Source organism: Salvelinus fontinalis, chromosome 2 (assembly GCF_029448725.1).
Source record: "Salvelinus fontinalis isolate EN_2023a chromosome 2, ASM2944872v1, whole genome shotgun sequence".
Taxonomy (NCBI): Eukaryota; Metazoa; Chordata; class Actinopteri; order Salmoniformes; family Salmonidae; genus Salvelinus; species Salvelinus fontinalis.
Window position 1 is genome coordinate 87,524,028 of NC_074666.1, and position 21,874 is coordinate 87,545,901.

The 21,874-nt window shown below is 44.6% G+C and overlaps 3 protein-coding genes across 9 annotated transcripts in view; 1 reads left to right on the forward strand and 2 right to left on the reverse strand.

Moving 5' to 3' along the window:
* LOC129830600 (myocardin-related transcription factor B-like) overlaps window positions 1–16,781 on the forward strand; it is a 48,787-nt gene extending 32,006 nt beyond the window's left edge. For all 6 annotated transcript variants that reach the window (XM_055893163.1, XM_055893170.1, XM_055893158.1 and 3 more), the window contains 13 exons: window positions 1,664–1,729; window positions 4,456–4,511; window positions 4,631–4,706; window positions 5,070–5,234; window positions 5,467–5,687; window positions 6,000–6,146; window positions 7,302–7,549; window positions 7,957–8,119; window positions 9,792–10,661; window positions 11,753–11,920; window positions 12,039–12,149; window positions 12,252–12,312; window positions 12,420–16,781. In XM_055893163.1, the coding sequence (XP_055749138.1) occupies window positions 1,664–1,729; window positions 4,456–4,511; window positions 4,631–4,706; window positions 5,070–5,234; window positions 5,467–5,687; window positions 6,000–6,146; window positions 7,302–7,549; window positions 7,957–8,119; window positions 9,792–10,661; window positions 11,753–11,920; window positions 12,039–12,149; window positions 12,252–12,312; window positions 12,420–12,928 (2,861 nt within the window). In that variant the 3' untranslated portion in view covers window positions 12,929–16,781. The remainder of the gene's footprint in view (window positions 1–1,663; window positions 1,730–4,455; window positions 4,512–4,630; window positions 4,707–5,069; window positions 5,235–5,466; window positions 5,688–5,999; window positions 6,147–7,301; window positions 7,550–7,956; window positions 8,120–9,791; window positions 10,662–11,752; window positions 11,921–12,038; window positions 12,150–12,251; window positions 12,313–12,419) is intronic.
* Window positions 16,488–21,874, reverse strand: part of LOC129867559 (uncharacterized) — a 36,876-nt gene continuing 31,489 nt past the window's right edge. Inside the window, exons 8-14 of the mRNA XM_055941041.1 lie at window positions 20,766–20,871; window positions 19,270–19,334; window positions 18,634–18,789; window positions 18,349–18,474; window positions 18,168–18,248; window positions 17,853–18,000; window positions 16,488–17,502 (exon numbers count right to left, since the gene is read on the reverse strand). Of these exons, the coding sequence (XP_055797016.1) occupies window positions 17,394–17,502; window positions 17,853–18,000; window positions 18,168–18,248; window positions 18,349–18,474; window positions 18,634–18,789; window positions 19,270–19,334; window positions 20,766–20,871 (791 nt within the window). The 3' untranslated portion in view covers window positions 16,488–17,393. The remainder of the gene's footprint in view (window positions 17,503–17,852; window positions 18,001–18,167; window positions 18,249–18,348; window positions 18,475–18,633; window positions 18,790–19,269; window positions 19,335–20,765; window positions 20,872–21,874) is intronic.
* LOC129830644 (U11/U12 small nuclear ribonucleoprotein 25 kDa protein-like) lies at window positions 18,746–21,696 on the reverse strand. 2 transcript variants are annotated; one of them, XM_055893245.1, is made up of 7 exons: window positions 21,175–21,695; window positions 20,985–21,075; window positions 20,766–20,871; window positions 20,331–20,405; window positions 20,171–20,235; window positions 19,758–19,789; window positions 18,746–18,789 (listed from the first exon to the last, which is right to left on the reverse strand). In XM_055893245.1, exons 1-5 carry the CDS (start codon window positions 21,412–21,414, stop codon window positions 20,178–20,180), a joined length of 570 nt encoding a protein of 189 aa, XP_055749220.1. In that variant the 5' UTR covers window positions 21,415–21,695; the 3' UTR covers window positions 18,746–18,789; window positions 19,758–19,789; window positions 20,171–20,177. The 2 variants fall into 2 exon arrangements, with proteins under 2 accessions (XP_055749220.1, XP_055749212.1); XM_055893237.1 differs by lacking the exon at window positions 18,746–18,789 and having other exon boundaries at window positions 19,496–19,789; window positions 21,175–21,419; window positions 21,524–21,696.

The window sequence follows — 21,874 nt, forward strand, 5'->3', positions numbered from 1 at the left end:
TCCTACCTTCAAACTCAGTGCCTCTTTGCTTGACATCATGGAAAAATCAAAGGAAATCAGCCAAGACCTCCACAAGTCTGGTTCATCCTTGGGAGCAATTTCCAAACACCTGAAGGTACCACGTTCATCTGTACAAACAATAGTACGCAAGTATAAACACCATGGGACCACGCAGGAGATGCGTTCTGTCTCCTAGAGATGAACGTACTTTGGTGCGAAAAGTGCAAATCAATCCCAGAACAACAGCAAAGGACCTGTTGAAGATGCTGGAGGAAACAGGTACAAAAGTATCTATATCCACAGTAAAACGAGTCCTATATTGACATAACCTGAAAGGCCGCTCAGCAAGGAAGAAGCCACTGCTCCAAAACCGCCATAAAAAAGCCAGACTAGGGTTTGCAACTGCACATGGGGACAAAGATCGTACTTTTTGGAAAAATGTCCTCTGGTCTGATGAAACAAAAATAGAACTGTTTGGCCATAATGACCATTGTTATGTTTGGAGGAAAAAGGGGGAGGCTTGCAAGCGGAAGAACACCATCCCAATCGTGAAGCACGGGGGTGGTAGCATCATGTTGTGGGGGTGCTTTGCTGCATGAGGAACTGGTGCACTTCACAAAATAGATGGCATCACGAGGGAGGAAAATTATGTGGATATATTGAAGCAACATCTCAAGACATCTCAAGAAGTTAAAGCTTGGTCGCAAATGGGTCTTCCAAATGGACAATGACCCCAAGCATACTTCCAAAGTTGTGGCAAAATGGCTGAAGGACAACAAAGTTAAGATATTGGAGTGGCCATCACAAAGCCCTGATCTCAATCCTATAGAACATTTGTGGGCAGTTCTGAAAAAGAGTGTGCAAGGGCAAGGAGGCTTACAAACCTGACTCAGTACCAGCAGCTCTGTCAGGCGGAATGGGCCAAAATTCACCCGACTTATTGTGGGAAGCTTTTGGAAGGCTACCCGAAACATTTGACCCAAGTTCAACAATTTAAAGGCAATGCTACCAAATACTAATTGAGTGTATGTAAACTTCTGACCCACTGGGAATGTGATGAAAGAAATAAAAGCTGAAATAAATGATTCTCTCTACTATTATTCGGACATTTCACATTCTTAAAATAAAGTGGTGATCCTAACTGACCTAAAACAGGGGATTTTTACTATGATTAAATGCCAGGAATTGTGAAAAACTGAGTTTCAATGTATTTGGCTAAAGTGTATGTAAACTTCCGACTTCAACTGTAGTTACAAGTTGCTAATTCGCTAAAATGTTAAAGTTGTCCAGAGTGGAATATGCACCGTTTGGGTTGCTAGACCTTCACGTTATACTACCCTCCCCGACCAACGTCCCTCCTATCGTTTCTGTCTTAAGTAACCTACTGCCTTAATCTGTGGGTTGGGTGTGTAGTAGAACTGGGTGGTCAAAATCCATATTGCGATAAATTGCCTGAATTTTATAACATGACTGTGCACCAGTGACTGGTATCGATCATTTTCAGTTCATCGTCCCCGCTCTAGGATGTCAATGGAGGTTCCCAGATATGTTTATGTTGTCTTTCTAACTCCTATGGTCATTGGCGTGGCGGCACAAACAGATCTGGGACCAGGCTAGTTGGGCATAGGTTGAACTCTAACCTATCTCTGCTTTTCTCCCACAGTCCTCCAGCGCCGCCTGCAGCAGAGACGCACACGTGAGCAGCTAGTGGAGCAGGGCATCATGCCACGTGAGTATAACCACTGAGCATTGGGCACCGCCACTCTCAAACCACCAAGGATTTAATATACTGTAACTCACCTCTACCAGAGTTAAGGTTATTGGTCTGGCATGTAGGAAAATTATAACTGCACCCACACCACAGTCATTAAAGTGGGTCTTGGTTCCAGAAAGCCTTCAGAAAATAAATGTCATACAATTATTACCTAAATTAATACCATAGATTGAACTACGTGCTGTCTGATTTGCTACTATTATGACAACCATACAGGAGTGGAATTCTGCCACCACTGATGTCTCGACCACCCTCCACCACAACCTCGTCATGATGTTTGTAGAATAAATAAATACTCGGAATGGTCCAAGGTCTTAACCCACAGTGAGGCATACATCGGTGGCCAGTGGCATACCAGAAACCAAAAGGCATACTGAAAACTTCCACACCCAGCTCTCAAAGTCAGCAAAGTGGAGCAGAATCCTTCCTTTTGCTGCCCTTACTGGATTAGTCTCTCTGGGAGCCAGTGGGTTGCAGACTAGAGCAGACAGACTGATAAGAAATCAGACAGCAGACAGACACAGAGAGAGGGAAAACAGTGGTGTAGCTAAGTTATTTGTGGCTAAAGCCGCAGGAGCCCCAGACCAGAGCCCTCTCAGTGCTGGGAGTGTGCTCTGTCTTGTCTTGTCCAGCCCTAAGAGGCCTCCTCCATGTGGACTCTAAGCTCCTCTTATTAGGCTCCACAGTCAGAGCTGTATGAGTCAGCGACTGGGCCTGTGCTGGAGGTCAGTAACCCCCACTTCGGCACTAGCACAGGCAGCACAGGAACCACCGAAGCCAGCGACACTGGGTAAATCGCTCTGGTTCTCCCACACAGAGGACTTACAATAGGTATGCGTGCCAGGGCTAGGGTGACACTCAGGAATGCTTAGCTCTGCTCCTCTGAGTTTGACACACTCACTCTGACTAAGAAGAACCACTGGTCTGTGTGTGTTCAGACCTCAGTGTGTGTGTGTGTGTGTGTGTGTGTGTGTGTGTGTGTGTGTGTGTGTGTGTGTGTGTGTGTGTGTGTGTGTGTGTGTGTGTGTGTGTGTGTGTAGAGAGAGCAAACAGTGCTTGTGTTAGTTAGAGGTGACTAATGGGTGTAGCCGTGCCATGCCAACAGCAGGATAAGTGTGTCTGATGAAATCAAAGTCTCGGCCTGACTGTCTCACTAGTTGGATGAGTGGAACATTCAGAGACATCCTGTCTTACTCCCGTCAGCTATTGTGTAGTAGCAAAGTCATCCTCTCTTCCGAAGAAATAACAGACATTATTGTCTCTCCTTGTTGTCGTCAGCTTGTCATCAAGTACAACTACATAATGTCTCAAATATGACATTTCAGGAGGACGAGTTTACCTTTTACCCATGAGAAGATATAGGTAGATACAGTGAGCTCCAGAAGTATTGGGACAGTGACACATTTTGATTGTTTTGGCTCTGTACTCCAGCACTTTGGATTTGAAAATATACAATGACTATGAGGTTAAAGTGGAGACTGTCAGCTTTCATTTTAGTTTTTTTTTATCCATATCTGGTGTTTAGAAATGACAGCACTCTTTGTACATAGTCCCCCATTTTAGGGGACCAAAAGTATTGGAACAAATTTACTTATATGTGTATTAAAGTAGTCAAAAGTTTAGTATTGGATCCCATATTCCTAGCACGCATTGACTACATCAAGATTGTGACTCTACAAACTTGTTGGATGCATTTGCTGTTTGTTTTGGTTGTGTTTTTGATTATTTTGTGCCCAATAGAAATTAATGGTAAATAATGTATTGTGTCATTTTGTAGTCACTTTTATTGTAAATAAGAATATTTTTATAAACACTTCTACATTAATGTGGATGCTACCATGATTACGGATAATCCTGAATGAATCATAAATAATGATGAGTGAAAAAGTTAGAGGCATATAATAAACCCCCCCCCCCCCCCCCCCCAGTAAAAAAAGAACCTCCCCTGTTATTTTAATGGTGAGAGGTTAGCATGTTTTGGGAGTATGATATTTGTGCGTCTGTAACTGTCTCACTCATCATTATTCACGATTCATTCAGGACTATCCGTAATCATGGAAGCATCCACATTAATGTACAAGTGTTTAGAAACATATTCTATTCTTATTTACCAATCATTTAAATTGGGCACAAAATAATCTGAAACACAACCAAAACAAACAGCAAATGCATCCAACAAGTTTGTATTGTCACAAGCTTGATGTAGTCATTGCGTGCTAGGAATATGGGACCAAATAATAACATTTTGACTACTTCAATACACATAAGTGGATTTGTCCCAATACTTTTGGTCTCCTAAAATGGGGTCTATGTACAAAAACTGCTGAAATTTCTAAACGGTTCACCCGATGGGGATGAAAATACCCTCAAATGAAAGCTGACAGTCTGCACTTTAACCTCATAGTCATTGTATCATTTCATACGGAGCCAAAACAACAAAACATTGTCACTGTCCCAATACTTTGGGGTGGCAGGTAGCCTAGAGTTTAGAGCGTTGGGCCAGTAACCGAAAGGTTGGTGGATCCAATCCCCGAGCTGACAAGGTAAAAATCTGTCGTTAACACACTGTTCCTAGGCCGTCATTGTAAATAAGAATTTGTTCTTAACTGACTTGCCTAGTTAAATAAAATAAAAATACTTTTGGAGCTCACTGTATATGATGTTGATCTTCCCTCCCATAGCACTGAAATGCCCTGCTGCCTTCCACGAACAGATCCGCAGCCTGCAGAGGTCCAGGGTAAGACCTCACTAACACTAGTGTTCATTGTACTTCATTGAGATAAAAACACACTATCACATACATATGCCATTCCATATCATCTCGATTAAATGTAGTTTTATGTTGTTTTCTTACAGACTGAGAACTTCTTGAAGCACAAAATCCGCAGTAGACCTGAACGTTCAGAGCTGGTCCGCATGCACATCCTGCAAGGTAACCTCACTGCCATGTACTGTATGCTTTATGATAGGCTGTAGAGAAGACAGATGATACGGAGCATACTCAGCTAGCAACAGAAAGTACATGCACGTTTAGCTGGCCAAGTTAGCTCTCAGAAGAGAGATGATGACGGAAGAGGAGGATCCTGTGAAATTGTACCCCTCCCTATTGGATACAATCCATAGGATATTAAATATTCTTGAGATGTTACAACCAGTTGTCTGATTGATTGTCTTTGACGTATGAGGACATACCACCTTAAACAGTCTCTACTGTGAGACGCACAGTAGTAGAACAGTACTGTTGTGAGTTCTAGGTAGACTAGCAGTTACTGATGAGTTGCTGTCTGTCCCACAGAGACCCATGTGGAGCCCTCATTGCAGGCTACTCAGATGATGCTGAAGAGAGCCAGGCTGGCTGATGACCTCAATGAGAAGCTGGCCCAGCGACCCGGCCCCATGGAGCTGGTGGTCAAGAACATTCTGCCTGTGGAACCCAGCCTAGTCAAGGACGGCATCACCGGTAGAGAACACTCTTGACTTTATACATTATCTTCAGGCTAAGGGCGAAATAACTCATTCAACTCCCACTCCCTGCATATTTGTATAGTGTAGAATTCTGAAAGTGCCTATTACGACTAACACAGCACTGAGACATTTCCAGTGACTACCATGAGAAACAACTTAGTACAAACCTCTCTCCATTGGTCTACTTGTAATTAATAAGCTGTGCTTTTGCACGTGTTACGTTGCAGATCCCCCAGACAGTGAGGTGGAGAATGACTTCCCCAAGACGAAAACACCGGATGTGTACAACTTTGACGAGGACAGCAGCGACGCCCTGTCCCCAGAGCAGCCGGCCAGCCAGGAGTCCCAGAGCTCCTCTGCCCCCTCACCCTCCCCCAGAACCCCCAGAGTGACAGAAGCCCCTGTTGCCCTCTCCACCTCTCCACCGACCAGCTCCATCACCATGAAGGTAGGTCCAATCGCAGTACCTCACCTATAAATACCTTAAATTGTGTTGTTATGGTATGACTAACAGTGTAAATATTTTATATTTCTACATTTTGGGCCTAAATAATAGTCTCCCATTGCACCTGCCTGTTATATATCAAATTCTGCTTGCTAGAAAATATTATTTTCCTCCTGTTTTCTGTTAGACGACATCCATCTTTTGTTAGTCTTTTTCCAGTTGCTCTGCCCTTGTGGCTTAGTGTGGGAGGGGGATTTACAGGCCTCTGTTCCCCTCCTTACTGAACGGGCCATGTGGTTTCTGTCTCTATCTCAGCACTGCCCACCTACCTCCCAGTCCACAACAGACTTCTTCAACTTCTCTCATGTCTCCACCAATGAGCATCAGAACAATCGCCTGGTGACCACGCCTCAGCCAATCACCATTGTTGCCCCTCCAAAGCCGGGGCCCATGTTAGTAAAGGTGAGCCACAAATTTGAAAGAAAGTGATGTCATATGGACAGTACTTGAACCTTGTGGCAAAGGTATGGTATTTCATGGCAATGTGCAAAGCTGTACATTCAATGCAAATATTAAACATACATTTGTTTATAGTGTTTAGCTGAGCACGTTACAAGCTGTAACCAAACTTTTCTGTCTCTTGGTACAGAAAGCTATTTATTTCATCAATGACGATGTTTTGGTTCCTTTTTGATCCCAGTTAGCTGAGCAAGCTTTTCCTACAAACACTAAATATACCCCGTAAACATGAAAGTCACCTCTGATATTTAACTCTCTCTCTCTGATCTGTTGTGGTTTTCATGCTGCTTCCTTTGGAACTGTAATCAGAGATAACAAGTCAGGGGAGGACAAACACTTGGGCTGTGTTCGGTCACAGTGAAAGAACCCGTCAGAGCAGGCAGAGACGAGTCCAAACTGATGGTTCGGCGAATTCAAATGTGGTTCAAAGCACAACAAGGCCTGGAGGAATTTTTTACAAATCCATGGACTTAAACTGCCAGCCGCTCTCAGTCTTCAATTAAGGTTAAGTGACAGGCTTTCTCTTAGCCTTCAGGGCATAAAGGATGGAAGCAAGAGAAGGGAGTAAAGCAATAACTTGGGCATTTGTCACAGTCCATTACACTCAAAGCAAATTCATATTTTCTGAACTCTGCCCCTCCCGTGTTGAAGAACAGGGGGGAACACATTCGAGGCTGTGTGTTTGCATAAACCAACTTGAATTGGTGTTTATGGCTTGCATGCATATTTTTATGGCTTGCATCTACCTCTCAAATGCCAAGCCATTTAATGTGTATCCTGTAATTTAGTTACTGAACAATAAGGGTCACCCCACATCCCTTTCCACATTCCATTTCCCCATCCGGTCTTTCTCACTGTGCGCTATCACAATGTCCCACATATTAATTTGATACTACAGTATGAAGTGGACACAATTTCATGTACAAGCCTCACAATACTGGCAAGATGTTTAGACGTTATCCATAACAGTCAGAACACTAAACATGTCCACAATCCACTCAGTGAGATGAACCTTTGAAGTTTTCAGTGAAAACGTTTCACTGCTGCTCCCGGGTAGTATCCAGTAGTTTGTAACCGTTCTTCTTTTCCCCTGTGCAGCAAAGCCAACCAAAGACACCCAATGACAAGAGCCGCAGTAAGAAGAATAAGGATCCCAAACCGCGGGTGAAGAAGCTAAAGTACCACCAGTACATCCCCCCGGACCAGAAACAGGAGGCCAACGAGGCCCCCATGGACTCAGCCTACGCCAGGCTACTGCATCAGCAGCAGCAGTTCCTCCAGCTGCAGATACTGAGCCATCAGCAGCAGCACTACAACTACCAGACCATCCTACCTTCCCCACTCAAGTATGGCCCGCTGTAAAACGGACATTGGGATGTTATGTGTTACCGCAGCTTGCATACCGTAGGCCAAGTAATGTGGCTAGCCCTCACATTCTAGTTGCAGTTTAATTGACTGGCAGCTTTGTGTTGAGGGCGGTTAGTACATCATCGCTACACCTGGAGGGCAAACATTGTTTCCTTTGAACAATGGGATTCAAGCAAACAATCCTCCCTAACAGAATAAGTCCACACCTGGATAATAGCGATGTAATCTGCCACATCTGTTTCCTGCACAGCTTCTGTTTGCCTTAGATATTTAGTATTCCTGTGTGCATTGTCCCGGGCGGAGACCGTTGAATGATGGGACATACAGGAAACTCTTTCTCCCATTCGAACACTAAACCCTCCTCCCGTTGTCTGTGTTCCTACAGGTCGACGGAGGGTCAGAACAGCTGCTCCAGTGTGTCTCTGAGTGGCAGCAGTCTGTCCAGTCCCATCGTGGTCTCTCTACCCAGCGCTGCCCCAGCACGGTCTAACCAGACTCTGACAAACCGCAAGCCTGGTGTCCTACCTGCCAACCTGGACGAAATGAAGGTGAAGCTCACTCCTGCTCCGTACAAACATAGATTATTTTACTCAAACATAGATTTTCACTATATGGTAGATATAAACTCAGCAAAAAAATAAACGTCCTCTCACTGTCAACTGCGTTTATTTTCAGCAAACTTAACATGTGTACATATTTGTACCAACATTACAAGATTCAACAACTGAGACATAAACTGAACAAGTTCCACAGACATGTGACGAACAGAAATGGAATAATGTGTCCCTGAACAACAGGGGGAGTCAAAATCAAAAGTAACAGTCAGTATCTGGTGTGGCCACCAGCTGCATTAAGTACTGCAGTGCATCTTCTCCTCATGGACTGCACCAGATTTGCCAGTTCTTGCTGTGAGATGTTACCCCACTCTTCCACCAAGGTACCTGCAAGTTCCCAGACATTTTTGGGGAGAATGGCCCTAGACCTCACCCTCTGATCCAACAGGTCCCAGAGGTGCTCAATGGGATTGAGATCCGGGCTCTTCGCTGGCCATGGCAGAACACTGACATTCCTGTCTTGCAGGAAATCACGCACAGAACGAGCAGTATGGCTGGTGGCATTGTCATGCTGGAAGGTCATGTAAGGATGAGCCTGCAGGAAGAGTACCACATGAGGGAGGAGGATGTCTTCCCTGTAACGCACAGCGTTGAGATTGCCTGCAATGACAACAAGCTCAGTCCGATGATGCTGTGACACACCGCCCCTGACCATGACGGACCCTCCATCTCCATATCGATCCCGCTCCAGAGTACAGGTCTCGGTGTAACGCTCATTTCTTCGACGATAATCACGAATCCGACCATCACCCCTGGTGAGCCAAAACCGCGACTCGTCAGTGAAGAGCACTTTTTGCCAGTCCTGTCTGGTCCAGTGACAGTGGGTTTGTGACCATAGGCAACGTTGTTGCCGTTGATGTCTGGTGAGGACCTGCCTTACAACAGGCCTACAAGCGCTCAGTCCAGCCTCTCTCAACCTATTGCGGACAGTCTGAGCACTGATGGAGGTATTGTGCATTCCTGGTGTAACTCGGGCAGTTGTTGTTGCCATCCTGTACCTGTCCCGCAGGTGTGATGTTCGGATGTACCGATCCTGTGCTGATGTTACACGTGGTCTACCAATGCGAGGACGATCAGCTGTCTCCCTGTAGCGCTGTCTTAGGTGTCTCACAGTACGGACATTGCAATTTATTGCCCTGGCCACATCTGCAGTCCTCATGCCTCCTTGCAGCATGCCTAAGGAACGTTCATGCAGATGAGCAGGGACCCTGGGCATCTTTCTTTTTGTGTTTTTCAGAGTCAGTAGAAAGGCCTCTTTAGTGTCCTAAGTTTTCATAACTGTGACCTTAATTGCCTACCGTCTGTAAGCTGTTAGTGTCTTAAAGACTGTTACACAGGTGCATGTTCATTCATTGTTTATGATTCATTGAACAAGCATGGGAAACAGTGTTTAAACCCTTTACAATGAAGATCTGTGAAGTTATTTGGATTTTTACAAATTATCTTTGAAAGACAGGTTCCTGAAAAATGGAGGTTTCTTTTTTTGCTGAGTTTATTAAAGGGCAGAGCGCAGCCCCTAGGCAGTGACATGTTGTATGGAGATTTATTGAGAGGGCTTGTTTTTTGTTATGATGACTCATGACTGTTCATTATACCTGGACCGTAGGTAGCTGAGCTGAAGATGGAGCTGAAACTGCGAGGTCTTCCGGTGTCTGGCACCAAGACTGACCTGATAGAGAGACTAAAGCCTTATCAGGAGATCCCCAGCAGCCAGGCTGCCACTGCCATGGTGCTGACAGGCTACACAGGGGCCCCACAACCTGAGAGCATGAGCTCCACACCTCCTGTGTCCCCCGCGCCCTCGGAGGTCTCCAGCCTGGGCATGGAGGAGGCTGGGATGCCAGGAGCTCTTTCCCCAGCTCGGCCCACTCCTTCTGGGTCGTCTCCCCACCAAGGCCGCCTGGAGGACAGCCCAATGGAGACCAGAACCTCAGCGAAGGACCAGCGACTGCACGAGAAGGAGCGTCAGATCGAGGAGCTGATGAGGAAGCTGGAGCAGGAGCAGAGGCTGGTGGAGGAGCTGAAGATGCAGCTAGAGGTGGAGAAGAGGGGTCTGCCCAGCCCTCCAGCCCCCATGGCCCTGGCCCAGGTCAAAGAAGAGGGCAGGGCCGCCTCAAACTGCTCTGCCTCTGCGCATAGCCCACTATTAGTGGTGAAACAGGAGGAGCCCAGCTCAGGCCAGGTGCAGACATCCCCCCTGCCTCAGTTCTTCATCAGCCACCAGCAGGTGCATCAGGTCCTCAGACAGCCCCAGCCTCAGACCTCGCTATCTGGCCAGCCTGGAACACAGATCCTGCTGCCTGTCTCCATGCCCACCAGCACTGCCACCATTCAGCTACCGAACAACAGCATTAAGCTGCAGGTCAGAGAGCCGGTCCTACAGACCACAGTTAGCACTACAGCTCCAGGCCTCATCCAGAAAACAGAGGCCTCAGCACCCCACCAACACACCACCCAGACCCAACCCATGGCACAGGTGAGAATATATGGTTTAATTTACTCCAATCCCATATTTAGAGTGGGATATTCCCCAAGCTACTGTCTGCAGACACCATTTTACCCACCTGTATTGTAGTGTCTCTGTGTATTGTGTTATAGTACTCTCCATGGGCTGTGTGCTGCACCAAACCATAACTAAATAAATTGCTGTCTGGTCTGTGGATGAATTGTTCCACTGAATAAATTGCACATCCTGTTTTTGTGCCCTTTTTCTGGGATAACACCATTTCCAGAGACACTTTATAAATCGCTGGTTACATTCTATTGTGATGGGCCGGCCTAATCACATTTCTTAGGGCATTAGCCGTGTTTTGAAAGCAGAGAGTCTCCCTCTCCAACTTCTTTAATATTCTCTTGTCTGGGTGATTTATCTAGTGAGTTGCCAAGGTAATAGCAGGCCTGGCAAGGGTGATGAATTCCTCTCCTAGTCACATCAAAAGGAGGGCCGGAGCCTGTCTAAGCTCCGGTTACTGGAGCAGGTGCTGACTGACGGCCAGGCAGAGAGCACACTAGACTACGCTGTCTGATCTAGTCTCTATAGGACCAGACCTGGGTTAAATTGCATTTGTTTTCCTTCAAATACTTAAGCTGTGCTTGACTGGGCCTGCCTGACAAAGATTTTACCAATTGAATAGTCCCAAAAGTGCACACTCCGTCCATCTGTCACTCAAATGCAAGCTCAAGCAAACACTACTTCAGTGAAAGATGTCAAATACTATTTGAACCCAGGTCTGCAGAGCTGCACTGGGCCGAATCAACAGCCAGCTAGAATTAGCAACAGCAACTGCAGTACAACACTCATTGAAGAAGGCTCTCACACCCAGAAACACACTGCTTTGTGTTGCACTGCACTGATACCCCATGCCTTTTATTATGTCCCTAGAGATTGTGTACTACCACATAATAAAACATAAACACTTTTTATTCCTCCCAGAGAGAGTGTGTACCCTGTCCAACCACTGTGTGCCTTCTAAGGGAGGGTGTGTACTACTACAGCTGACCAGTATTTATCTGCCCCAGAAGGAGTGTGTACCACGGGGTTAACCACTGTTCATCATTCCTCTACAGATGACAGTCCCACTGTGCACCACCACCACCTCAGGCTCTGGGTTCCAGTTCAGAGCAGGCCCAGGTCAGACAGAGATCCCCCAGTGTTTCCTAAACACTTCCCCAGGGAGCAGGTCCCCTGCCAGGGCCTCGTCCAACCAAGCAGTCCCCAATGGTCCAACAAACAAGGTATTGTTTAAAAACTGCATTATATCCACGTATTCATTTAGTTGTGTTGAATATGTGAACCGCATAGGTTGTTTAGAGCTTATAGGGATTATATCTCATTGTTTTTTCTGTCCATCAGTCCCCTTCTCCCTGCCAGCCCAACTTCTCAAACCACGTCCCCAAGAGTAAGGACCCGCCACGCTACGAAGAGGCCGTTAAACAGACGCGCAGAATGCAGACTGCTGCACAGGTAATAGAGCTTTTATAACACCCTACTAAAACACACTGGACTGACCTTCTAGGTCTGTTAGGCGCTGAGGCAGGTATTGACTGGTCTTTATTGTCTATGCAGGTACCCACTGCAACCAGCCAGCACATGGACGACCTGTTTGACGTGTTGATCGAGAGTGGAGGTGAGAAAAATATTTGACTGTGGTTGGGGTCTCCTCCTCTCCATTAAGACAGCTGAGTCCCTCCCTGGCCATGAATCCATCATCTCCCATGTTATTTTCTTCTACAGAGATCTCCCCATTCATCAGACAGGACCCTTCCTTTCCAGACAAGCTGCTTCCTGTGACCGCCAGCGTAACCACCCTGCCCTTCAACACGGTGCTATCCCGCCCCCCGCCCCAGATCCAGGTGGCCCGCCCACCCGCCCCCACCCTTAACCCACCGGCCCCACCCAGCCTGACAGCCCTGGCCATAGACAACCAGCTGGAGGCCTTCCTGGAAGGCACGCTGAAGGGGGAGACTGAGCCCCAGACACTGAGGTTGATGGAAGAGCTGCACAGTCAGCTGCTGGAGCACTCCCCCCACTCCCCCATGGACACGGACACCACCGGGTTCAACAATGTCAGTGCACCCCCCTCCAGCTACCACCTGGACCACACCAACCTGGACAACATGGAGTGGCTGGACCTGACCATGCCCGGGCCGACGGGGGGACTCAACCCACTGGGCCTTCCCCCGTCTGGGGTCTTCTCCTCTGACTTCCTGGACTCCCATGACCTGCAGCTACACTGGGACTAAGGGGCGTCAATGTGACCCCCCCCCCCCCCAAACAGGCCTGTTCAGACAGAGGGCTGTCAGGGAGAGACACACACATACTGATAAGTGAGACGGAGAGGTCAGTCCTTCTCCAGTGGAGGTGGGGGAGGAGAGTGCAGTACTGCTGGCCTTGAGTCCCTGTGGGAAGTTCTGTGCAGGGCTACAGCAGCACTAGTGGTGGATCTCACTGCTCCGAGCAGCTCAGAGTGCTAGAGGCATGGACCCTCCTTCGTCATTGGATATACAGTATAGCTGTTTCCCTTTGAGGTATCGTCCCTCATAACAGCCACTCATTCTAAGGAAGGCTAAGCACCCGCTGGGCTGTGGTATAGATCAACGGTATGAAGAGGTTGATCTCCCCCTGTGGTCTCTTTCAGAAGAGAACCTTGTCTGAGGAAGGGTGGTCTCTCCTGAAATGGCGTTACAGTAGATAAGAAGCGGGATCAGGAAATGTGATCCCGGCTCAGGATGAAAACTCGCTAGTGGAAACAGATGTTGACCCAGGTGTTAGAGAATTTCACGCCTGGTTCTGACTGCGCCAGTGGCATGGTTACTGACTGACTTTCGTGATAAATTTGACAAGACAGCGCAGAGAGATTGTATATATTATAAGCCTATGTCTACAGTAGCAGTAGTCTGTCTGCTCTGCTGCATACATCACTAAGGCAGCTGTATTACAGTCCTGTGTATGTATATGACATATTGGAATGTGATATTAGCTTAGCATTATGGCTTTGTAATAACTGCCTTTGCTTTACTCAGTGCCCTCATGCGATTCCCATCACGGGAGAGAATTGGACACAGATGCTAAAAGACTGCACATATTACATTATGCCTTATAAGACCATTTGCCAAATATCTTGCTATTTTCAACGCGTTGCTTTCACTTAATTCAACTAAAGACTTTCCAAAGAGTACACAGAGTGATGACTGATAGTGTTGTAACTAAAATAAAGCAGGAAACTACTTAAAGTGAGTGTTAACAGTAGGCAGCCTTATATCATGTAAGATAAAACAGTGAGTGCACGAAACCCACATTTAGTATCACTGGTTGACAATACGAGAGCTGTCGGCCTGAGAACTCTTGAATTAATCCAAATTAGAAGTTGAGAGGCGTCACATTTTTAGCAGCTGTTGTTCTTACTCTATTCTTGTGTGGGGGAGAGTAGGGCCAATGTGAGTTTGTTTACCAAACTACAACGTGCTTTGCCTGAGTGTGCATGGGGTCACAATAGGTGGCACAGCACCCCACAGCGCTGCGGTAGCTAGCTAGCCCAGGCCTATGTCCTTTATATTATCGACAAAAGAGCCTTTCAAAATGTTCTCTCTCTCAACCCTATTGTCAAGTCTGGAGTGGATTTATCCCAATGTACAGATCAGCTGAATCTTGCTTGTTTATGTGTGACGTGCAGTGCACATGAGCTAGAGCTGGTGTTGAGCTGGTGTTTGTGTGTGCACTGCACATCTGTGTTGCATATCGCTTTTGCTTGTTTTGACTCTAGGAACTGGCAGAAATATAGCCAGTAAATTCCCCTCGGCATTTCAATGGCTCTCTTCAATATACCGTCTGACCTTAGTTGGCTGACATATCAAGAACAGACAAATTGACATCATTCAGTTTGACAAGCCAGGGAGTCACAGTGAATCAGCAGAGGTGGTTCAAGGCTGTCTTGTGCTTTTGTGATCAGCTTAGCAATATTTGTGGCTATAGTCCTGCAGGTTCAAATGTAAGCATAATTATTTTGTTGTAGTAGGCCTAATGTGTCTCTATTCATGAAGCCTTAGTCCAGCAGATTATGTAGGGTCGGGATTTCGGCCACTCACATCACATCAAGAGGCAACCTTTCAAAACACATTTCAAACCCCATTTCAAAGCAGTGTGTGATCCATATGTACCATTACTACCAACAGATGGGTATTAAAATGATCTCCACACTGTTGTAATAGCCTTGATTTTCACTCCTCTCTCCCAGTTGAAGTCTTCTTTTCTGTCAAAATCCTACATGATTATTGCAATCGCACACATGTAGTTAAAAATTACATTACAGTGACATATACTGGCCAAAGATCAAATGTGAAAGCATTTGAAGTGTTGAACCGACGGTTGAAATGGGTTAAGGTAGAGGTGTTTACAGACGGTTTGACTTTACAAAAGTTGTCAGTCCTCTTTATCAAGCAGTCTGAGCTACGCAACGGATAACTGCCTTTAGAAACACAGAAACCTTTCACCAATTTAGTAGAGCCCCCCAAACATGGAAGAAGCTTTAAAACACTATTCAGCATGATAAAGTTTGAAGCACCAACGACAGCATAAGCATTCCTTCGAAATACATTGCAGGCAGTGCTAAAGAAATATGTCATTTCAACGGGTTTGATCAATTATAGCCTACCTGTCTGTCCCCTACCAAAGAAAATTACTTAGAGGTCCAATGCAGCCGTTTTTAACTCAATATCAAATCATTTCTGAGTAACAATTAAGTACCTTACTGTGATTGTTTTCACTTAAAATTATCAAAAAGAAACAGCTCCTTAGCAAAGAGCCATTTCTCAGAAATAATTTTGCTCGGACTGTCTGGGAGTGGTCTGAGTGATGAGGGGGAAACTGAAAACTAGCTGATATTGGCAGAGAGGTTTGAAACTCTTTCTTATTGGTCTATTAACTCATTTACCGCCTGGCAAACCAAAACTCCATCCCACGTAAACGGGCTGAATTTTCAGGCGGTCTTTATAAAACAGCTCTAATTTTCACAATTTCACAGTATTATTCCAACCTCATAGTGCTGAAACATACACTGGGTGTACAAAACACCTGCTCTTTCCAGGTGAAAACTATGATCATTTATTGACGTGACCTGTTAAATCCACTTCAAATCAGTGTAGATGAAGGGGAGGAGACAGGTTAAAGAAGGAATTTTTATCCTTGAGAAAATTGAGACATGGATTGTGTGTGTGCCATTCAGAGGGTGAATGGGCAAGACAAAATATTTAAGTGCCTTTGAACAAGGTATGGTAGTAGGTGCCAGGCACACCGGTTTGAGTGTGTCAATAACTGCAAAGCTGCTGGGTTTTTCATGCTCAACAGTTTCCCGTGTGTATCAAGAATGGTCCACCACCCAAAGGACATCCAGCCAACTTGACACAACTGTGAGAAGCAAGCATTGGAGTAAACATGGGCCAGCATCCCTGTGGAATGCTTCAACACCTTGTAGTCCATGCGCTGACGAATTGAGGCTGTTCTGGGGGAAACGGGGGGTGCAACGCAATGTTAGGAAGCTGTTCCTAATGTTTTGTACAATCAGTGTATATAAATGTTTTTGAATGCACTGGTCCTTTAAGAAACTCAATGTCACACATTTCTGTTAGAAAAACAGACAAAAGCACTTAAATTGCAAAGCAGTTTACACTGTGAGTGGATAAAAATGGGTAGCTAATCAAAAAAACATTGCCTGCGCCTGATAGGTCTTTGTGCACAACTTTGTTTTTGTCTGAGCATCAGTGCCCCATTGATCATGTGTCCAAACTAAAGAAAGGGAGAATGAGCTGGAATCAGAAGTCATTTTATTTGTACTATACTAGTATAGCCCCTTCCCTTGCAATGGTGTATTGATACATAGTTAGTATGCCATACATTTTGCACATTGTGTATATATTTTGTCATGCATTTTATTTTATTTTTTACAAATGTAGCACATTAGCTCTTTTCGTACATTTTATACAAATGTAGCACATCTAAGCTCTTTTGTATTAAGACTGTTTGGTGTATACAGTATGCGTATTACTGTATACCCATAATGTATATATATAGCCTTTTTGTGTCAATAAAAATGGTCATGTACATTGTGTGTGAAAATCATTCAGCTGTGTTTAGTAAATAAAACAACCATATCATGTGACTTTTTGTTTATCAAGGAGTTCCAAACCCTAACACAGCCACCACTAGGCTTGGATAAGTCACATGCAGCTTTAGAGTTCACAGACCTTGAAACACTATTTTCCTCTGATGTTTTACAATTCACACAGGCTTATTAACATTTTATTTATTAGTTTCTCTAATAAATTGCATTGATGAAGACATTTTATTCCAAGAACAATGCCATACACACTAACTTCAAATGTACAGGATGCAGCCACAGTTCTCACAGTATGACTACATCGTCATCACAGGAATGATGGGAGTGACACTGACCTCAGTACAGTTGTTGGGAATTTATGATCACTTCTCACTCAGCAGAACATGTTTCACTATGGCTTGGGTCCATTCAACATTCATTGTCCATGTCCTCTTCATCCACTGCTGTCTTGTACCTGCATGATGGGACAGGGTGTCTACTGGATCCCAAATGGGTCACCTCAGATTCATGGTAGATGTCTCATCATCACAAGGGGAGATCTCCATGCCCAGTCTGAGACCTGTTTATTAGTCTCTATGTACATGTGGGCCCTTACTTCAGAGCTTTTTGATGGTGAGTATTGAACTTCGACACTTAGGACATCTATGCGTGACATCTTTGAAGTTATCAATGCAGAAAGGGATAAGGCAGCAACCAGCCACACAGCTGAATGAGAATAGACCAGAAAAGATAGTGTTAAACTTTGCATTCCATCAGGTGATGTGATTATCAGATATGACACTAGCCCAAAGGCACTGGCTTTTGTTACAAACTGGAATTTGCATAGTACTGCAGGAAACAAACATCTGGAATGCAGTCTCCAAAAAGCACCTGTTGGCACCTCTACTTAAGAGACCTAAGAAGTGTTCCTATTCTTTGTTAACCGAAATATCCTACTCCCTCCAACTCTAGATGAAGCATAGAGTTGAAAACACCTCATTGTCGACCTCCTGTCCATTCAAAGATGGCAGACAATTGGTAGTAACACAGCATAAAGACAGTGCAGGTCAACTCACCCAAGTATAGACATTGTGACACAGACCAGACAGGCCACATTGCCTACTGAAGTGACAATCTCTGTGGTGATGAACTGTCGACAATGTGGGCACTGGGTCTGAGATGAGCAGGGAGGAAGTTTCTGGATGTCCAGGATCACCTCCGGAGCTATGGAGGGAGTGTAGTTGTGACCATATGACATCACTCATCTATAGGACTAGCCTCTGATCTAAGCAGGCCAGGAAAAGAATTGTAGCAAAATGGAGGTACCGCTTGAAATAACCCACAGATGAACAAGTTCACACCTCATTTGACTCTCAGTCCAGGTGTCTCACCTGGTATAGAGGGTGGAGCTTCAACAAAGACAACAGAGAGGTCAGGGAGAACAGACACGCCCCCCTGACTGATGATGCACTCTGCAAAGGACATTAAAGGGAGACAATCATGATCAGAATGTGAGTATTAAGAGAGTGCTGTGTGAGGACAGTATCACCATAACGGAGGTAGAGTAGACACCTTTTCTTTGGTCCTTGGAATGGAGAATGTTATCTTGGTTTTCCTGCAGCGCTCTCTTCTTCTCAGACAGCTCCTGCAGTTCCTGATCAATGCATTGAATCTCAGTCTGCTGCTTGGATCCCTCTACTGGACAAAGAGAGATAATACATGTCTCAGAGGGAGTCAGTGATGGTACACATCAGCCCTGCTGAGTCATAGCTAGAGGACATATCACACAGTACACCCATGCCTGCCATGTGCATTTACTCAATAATAGCGGTTCTAGACAGTGAATTTCCTCTTTACCTGTGCTATTGTTGTTGGAGCGGTTCCTGAACTCCTGCAGGATGGTCAGCATGTTCCTGCGGTCGATCAGTTGCTGCCTCCTGAATGACAGTTGGTTCATCTCCATGGAGATCCTATCCAGCTCCCTGTGCTCAGAAGAGCCAGACATCCTGGGAGCTGAAAAGAACCACCAGCATCAGACATCACAAAGGTGGAACATTTCAAACACCACCAGTCAATGCTACCAATCAAGTAGTCCGGTTTGAAACGCATGCCAGTCGCCCAGAGACTTGAACTATATAGTGTTAGGCCAACAATTCGATTTGTTCAGATGATTGGGTCATGACGTTAGATACATTCAGATCAATTCGATCTATTCCTGTTATGCAAAACTTGGATGATAAGCCAAAAGAAGACACAGCACTAACTTTATGTATCATGTAAGCATCAACCTTGCACATCTACAAATACTTCATACCAAGACAAACTAATGTAAGGAGATCACGTTCTGTTTGCACAAGTCAGATAGATTGATGTGACCCAACATTACTAAAAACCAAGAATGCAAAGATAAGAAATATATTTCACATGTTCTCTTATCCATCTTAGCTGCTGCAAATTAAATGATTACTGTAATGAGACAATGTATATTTTTACCTGGTTGCTCCCAGATTGTGCAGTGGGAAATGTGATGCTCCTCTATGTACTCCAGGAAATAGTGAAATATTTTGTTTCAGTTTTCAACAAGGACTACAGGAGATATTTACATATTGTGGTTGTACTCTCACTGTTAGACCAGGCGGCACACCCAGGCCTGGTTAAATGATTTAACGCCAGATAAAATAAAACATTTTCACTGAAATTAAGTGATATTTCAGGGGCGTTTCGGTTGCACTGTAGCCTTTATTCATATTTGAAGTGGCACAATTTGACTGTACAAGAGAATATGTCCAAACAATAAAAAATTGAGACCGTACGAAACATTCCACACAATCATATCTACAACATGTAAAAACGTTTGAGATGTCAATTGAAAAACCTTTTAGACATCAACTGAATCATGTCAGTGTATGAATATAGTTGCTGTACATCTCCAGGTTGAATCATAGAGGTCTGAAGCAATGGGAACTGTGCAGGCAACTCACAGAGTAGGCAGGACTCCACACGGTAGTGAGATCTGAAGTTAGAAGCACATAGAGCAGCGTTATTCATTGTTCAACTCAATGTATTATCAATAATATTACACACACACGAGTTATTCATTGTTCAACTCAATGTATTATCAATAATATTACAAACATAAAATATATATTTCAAAGGGTTGCCAGTGTTATACTCCCATGGGGAGTGCAAGAAATACAAATGTTGAGTCCCAAAATTAGCATTACCTTATTATAATGGAAAATGCCACAGGCACATAAGACAGTGGTATTTTCCAATAGATTTTTTCTCGTTCACACAGCCATAAAATTGTATTAGTTACAGTAATCATTATAATGGTATCACTTGGCCTGTGAACATCTTTCGGGTGAGATCATAGTTCAGAAGACTACTGTACCTCCGTTTCACTTCTTCCTCAGTCTCTTCATGAATGTCACCTCATCTCTGTTTCTGATCCCATAACTGACAATAAAACAAAACAAGAAATGTTGTTTTCAGTTAACAAAAGCATTAGGTAATATACTCCATAATCACAATGGTGTTTGATTGAAACTTACTCCTTTAGTTTCATTTTGTCATCATCAAGCTTCTCTCCTTGAAATACGAGATGAAAGGTTCTCCATACGTACCTCCTGCACAAGAAAATAAAAACTGTGTGTGTGTGTGTGTGTGTGTATAACTATAGTTGTGGGGACAAGAATTTCCCACAAGAATAGTAAAAACTGGGGACATTTTCTTAGTCCCCAGAAGGCCAAATGCTATTTCTAGGGGGTTAAGGGTTAAGGTTAGAATTAGTGTTAGGAGCTAGGGTTTGTTTTAGGGTAAGGGTTAGGAGCTAGGGTTAGGTTTAGGTTTAGGGTTCATGTTTTCGGGTTAATGTTAGGATTAGGGTAAGGGTTACTGTTAGGTTAGGGAAAATAGGATTTTGAATGGGACTGAATTGTGTCCCCCCACAAGGTTAGTGTGTGTGTGTGTGTGTGTGTGTTTGTTACCAGCTGACGTGCTTTACCCCACCCTCCCGTTGCTGTTTCAGCTCCATGAACCTCTGGATGGCTTTCTTCAAATCCAGCACCATAGCATTCTGCACCACCACTATGGCTGATCAACACACATTGGAATTTCACTTACACACACACAGTATCACTCATCTGACTTGCTCAAATAGAACAAAAATAAGGTATTCTACTTAGAAACATCAGTCAGAAACGCACGCATTACTTCGCCATCCGCTTTGCATACACGGACAGTCATGGCTTGGCCATACTCCAGGGCAACCTGGGAATTCACCTCCTCCAGAGTCACCTGCAGGAAAGCGACAGACAGTAGTGAGACATTGGTTAGGCTGGAGGACTTTACATCATCAAATAGATACATTTCACCAGTATGGATTAAGTCACCAACCTGAATGGGAAGGTCACAGAGTAGAGGGTCCTGTACAAGGCGAGCCAGTCCTTCTTCAAAGATGTCCAGGAATTCAGAGTGTGGCAATGCTTCTTCATCCTCCTCCTCATCTTCCTCTTCAACCTCCTCTGGTTGTTCATCCTCCACTTGGTTCATCTTTCCCTCTGCCTGTCCTAACTCCTCTTCCTTTACAGACAGTCCCTCATCCAGATGAAGGGACTTGGTCTCCTCCCCCATCATTTACACTGTGAATAGGAGTTTGTAGCTAAAGTTGCTGACCAGTTTACGTTAGCTAGCTAGCTATTTCATGTAGGATTAGCTAGCTAGATAAAGTAACTGATTTTCACACCTTATACTCTATTGATCAACGTGTACAGTAAAATATATATTTCGTGATTACTAAAACATACATAAACTGTAGCTTAAAAATAAAGTATATTTGGTAAAGTCTGAAGCTCTGCAATCCATGCTAAAACATTTAGCGACCGGCATGTACGTCACCTACAACATACCGGAGTCAAACTAGCCGAGTGGAGGTTCTGACTTGTACCGATTTGGGACACTGCTATTTCTATCATCATTGCTCCATTTCTAGGGCTATATTTATAATATAATACAATATAGTTAATTTTAAATATAAATTATAATTATTTTAACAACGAACCATAAAGAAAGAGCAAATGTTGTTTCTTACCGAACC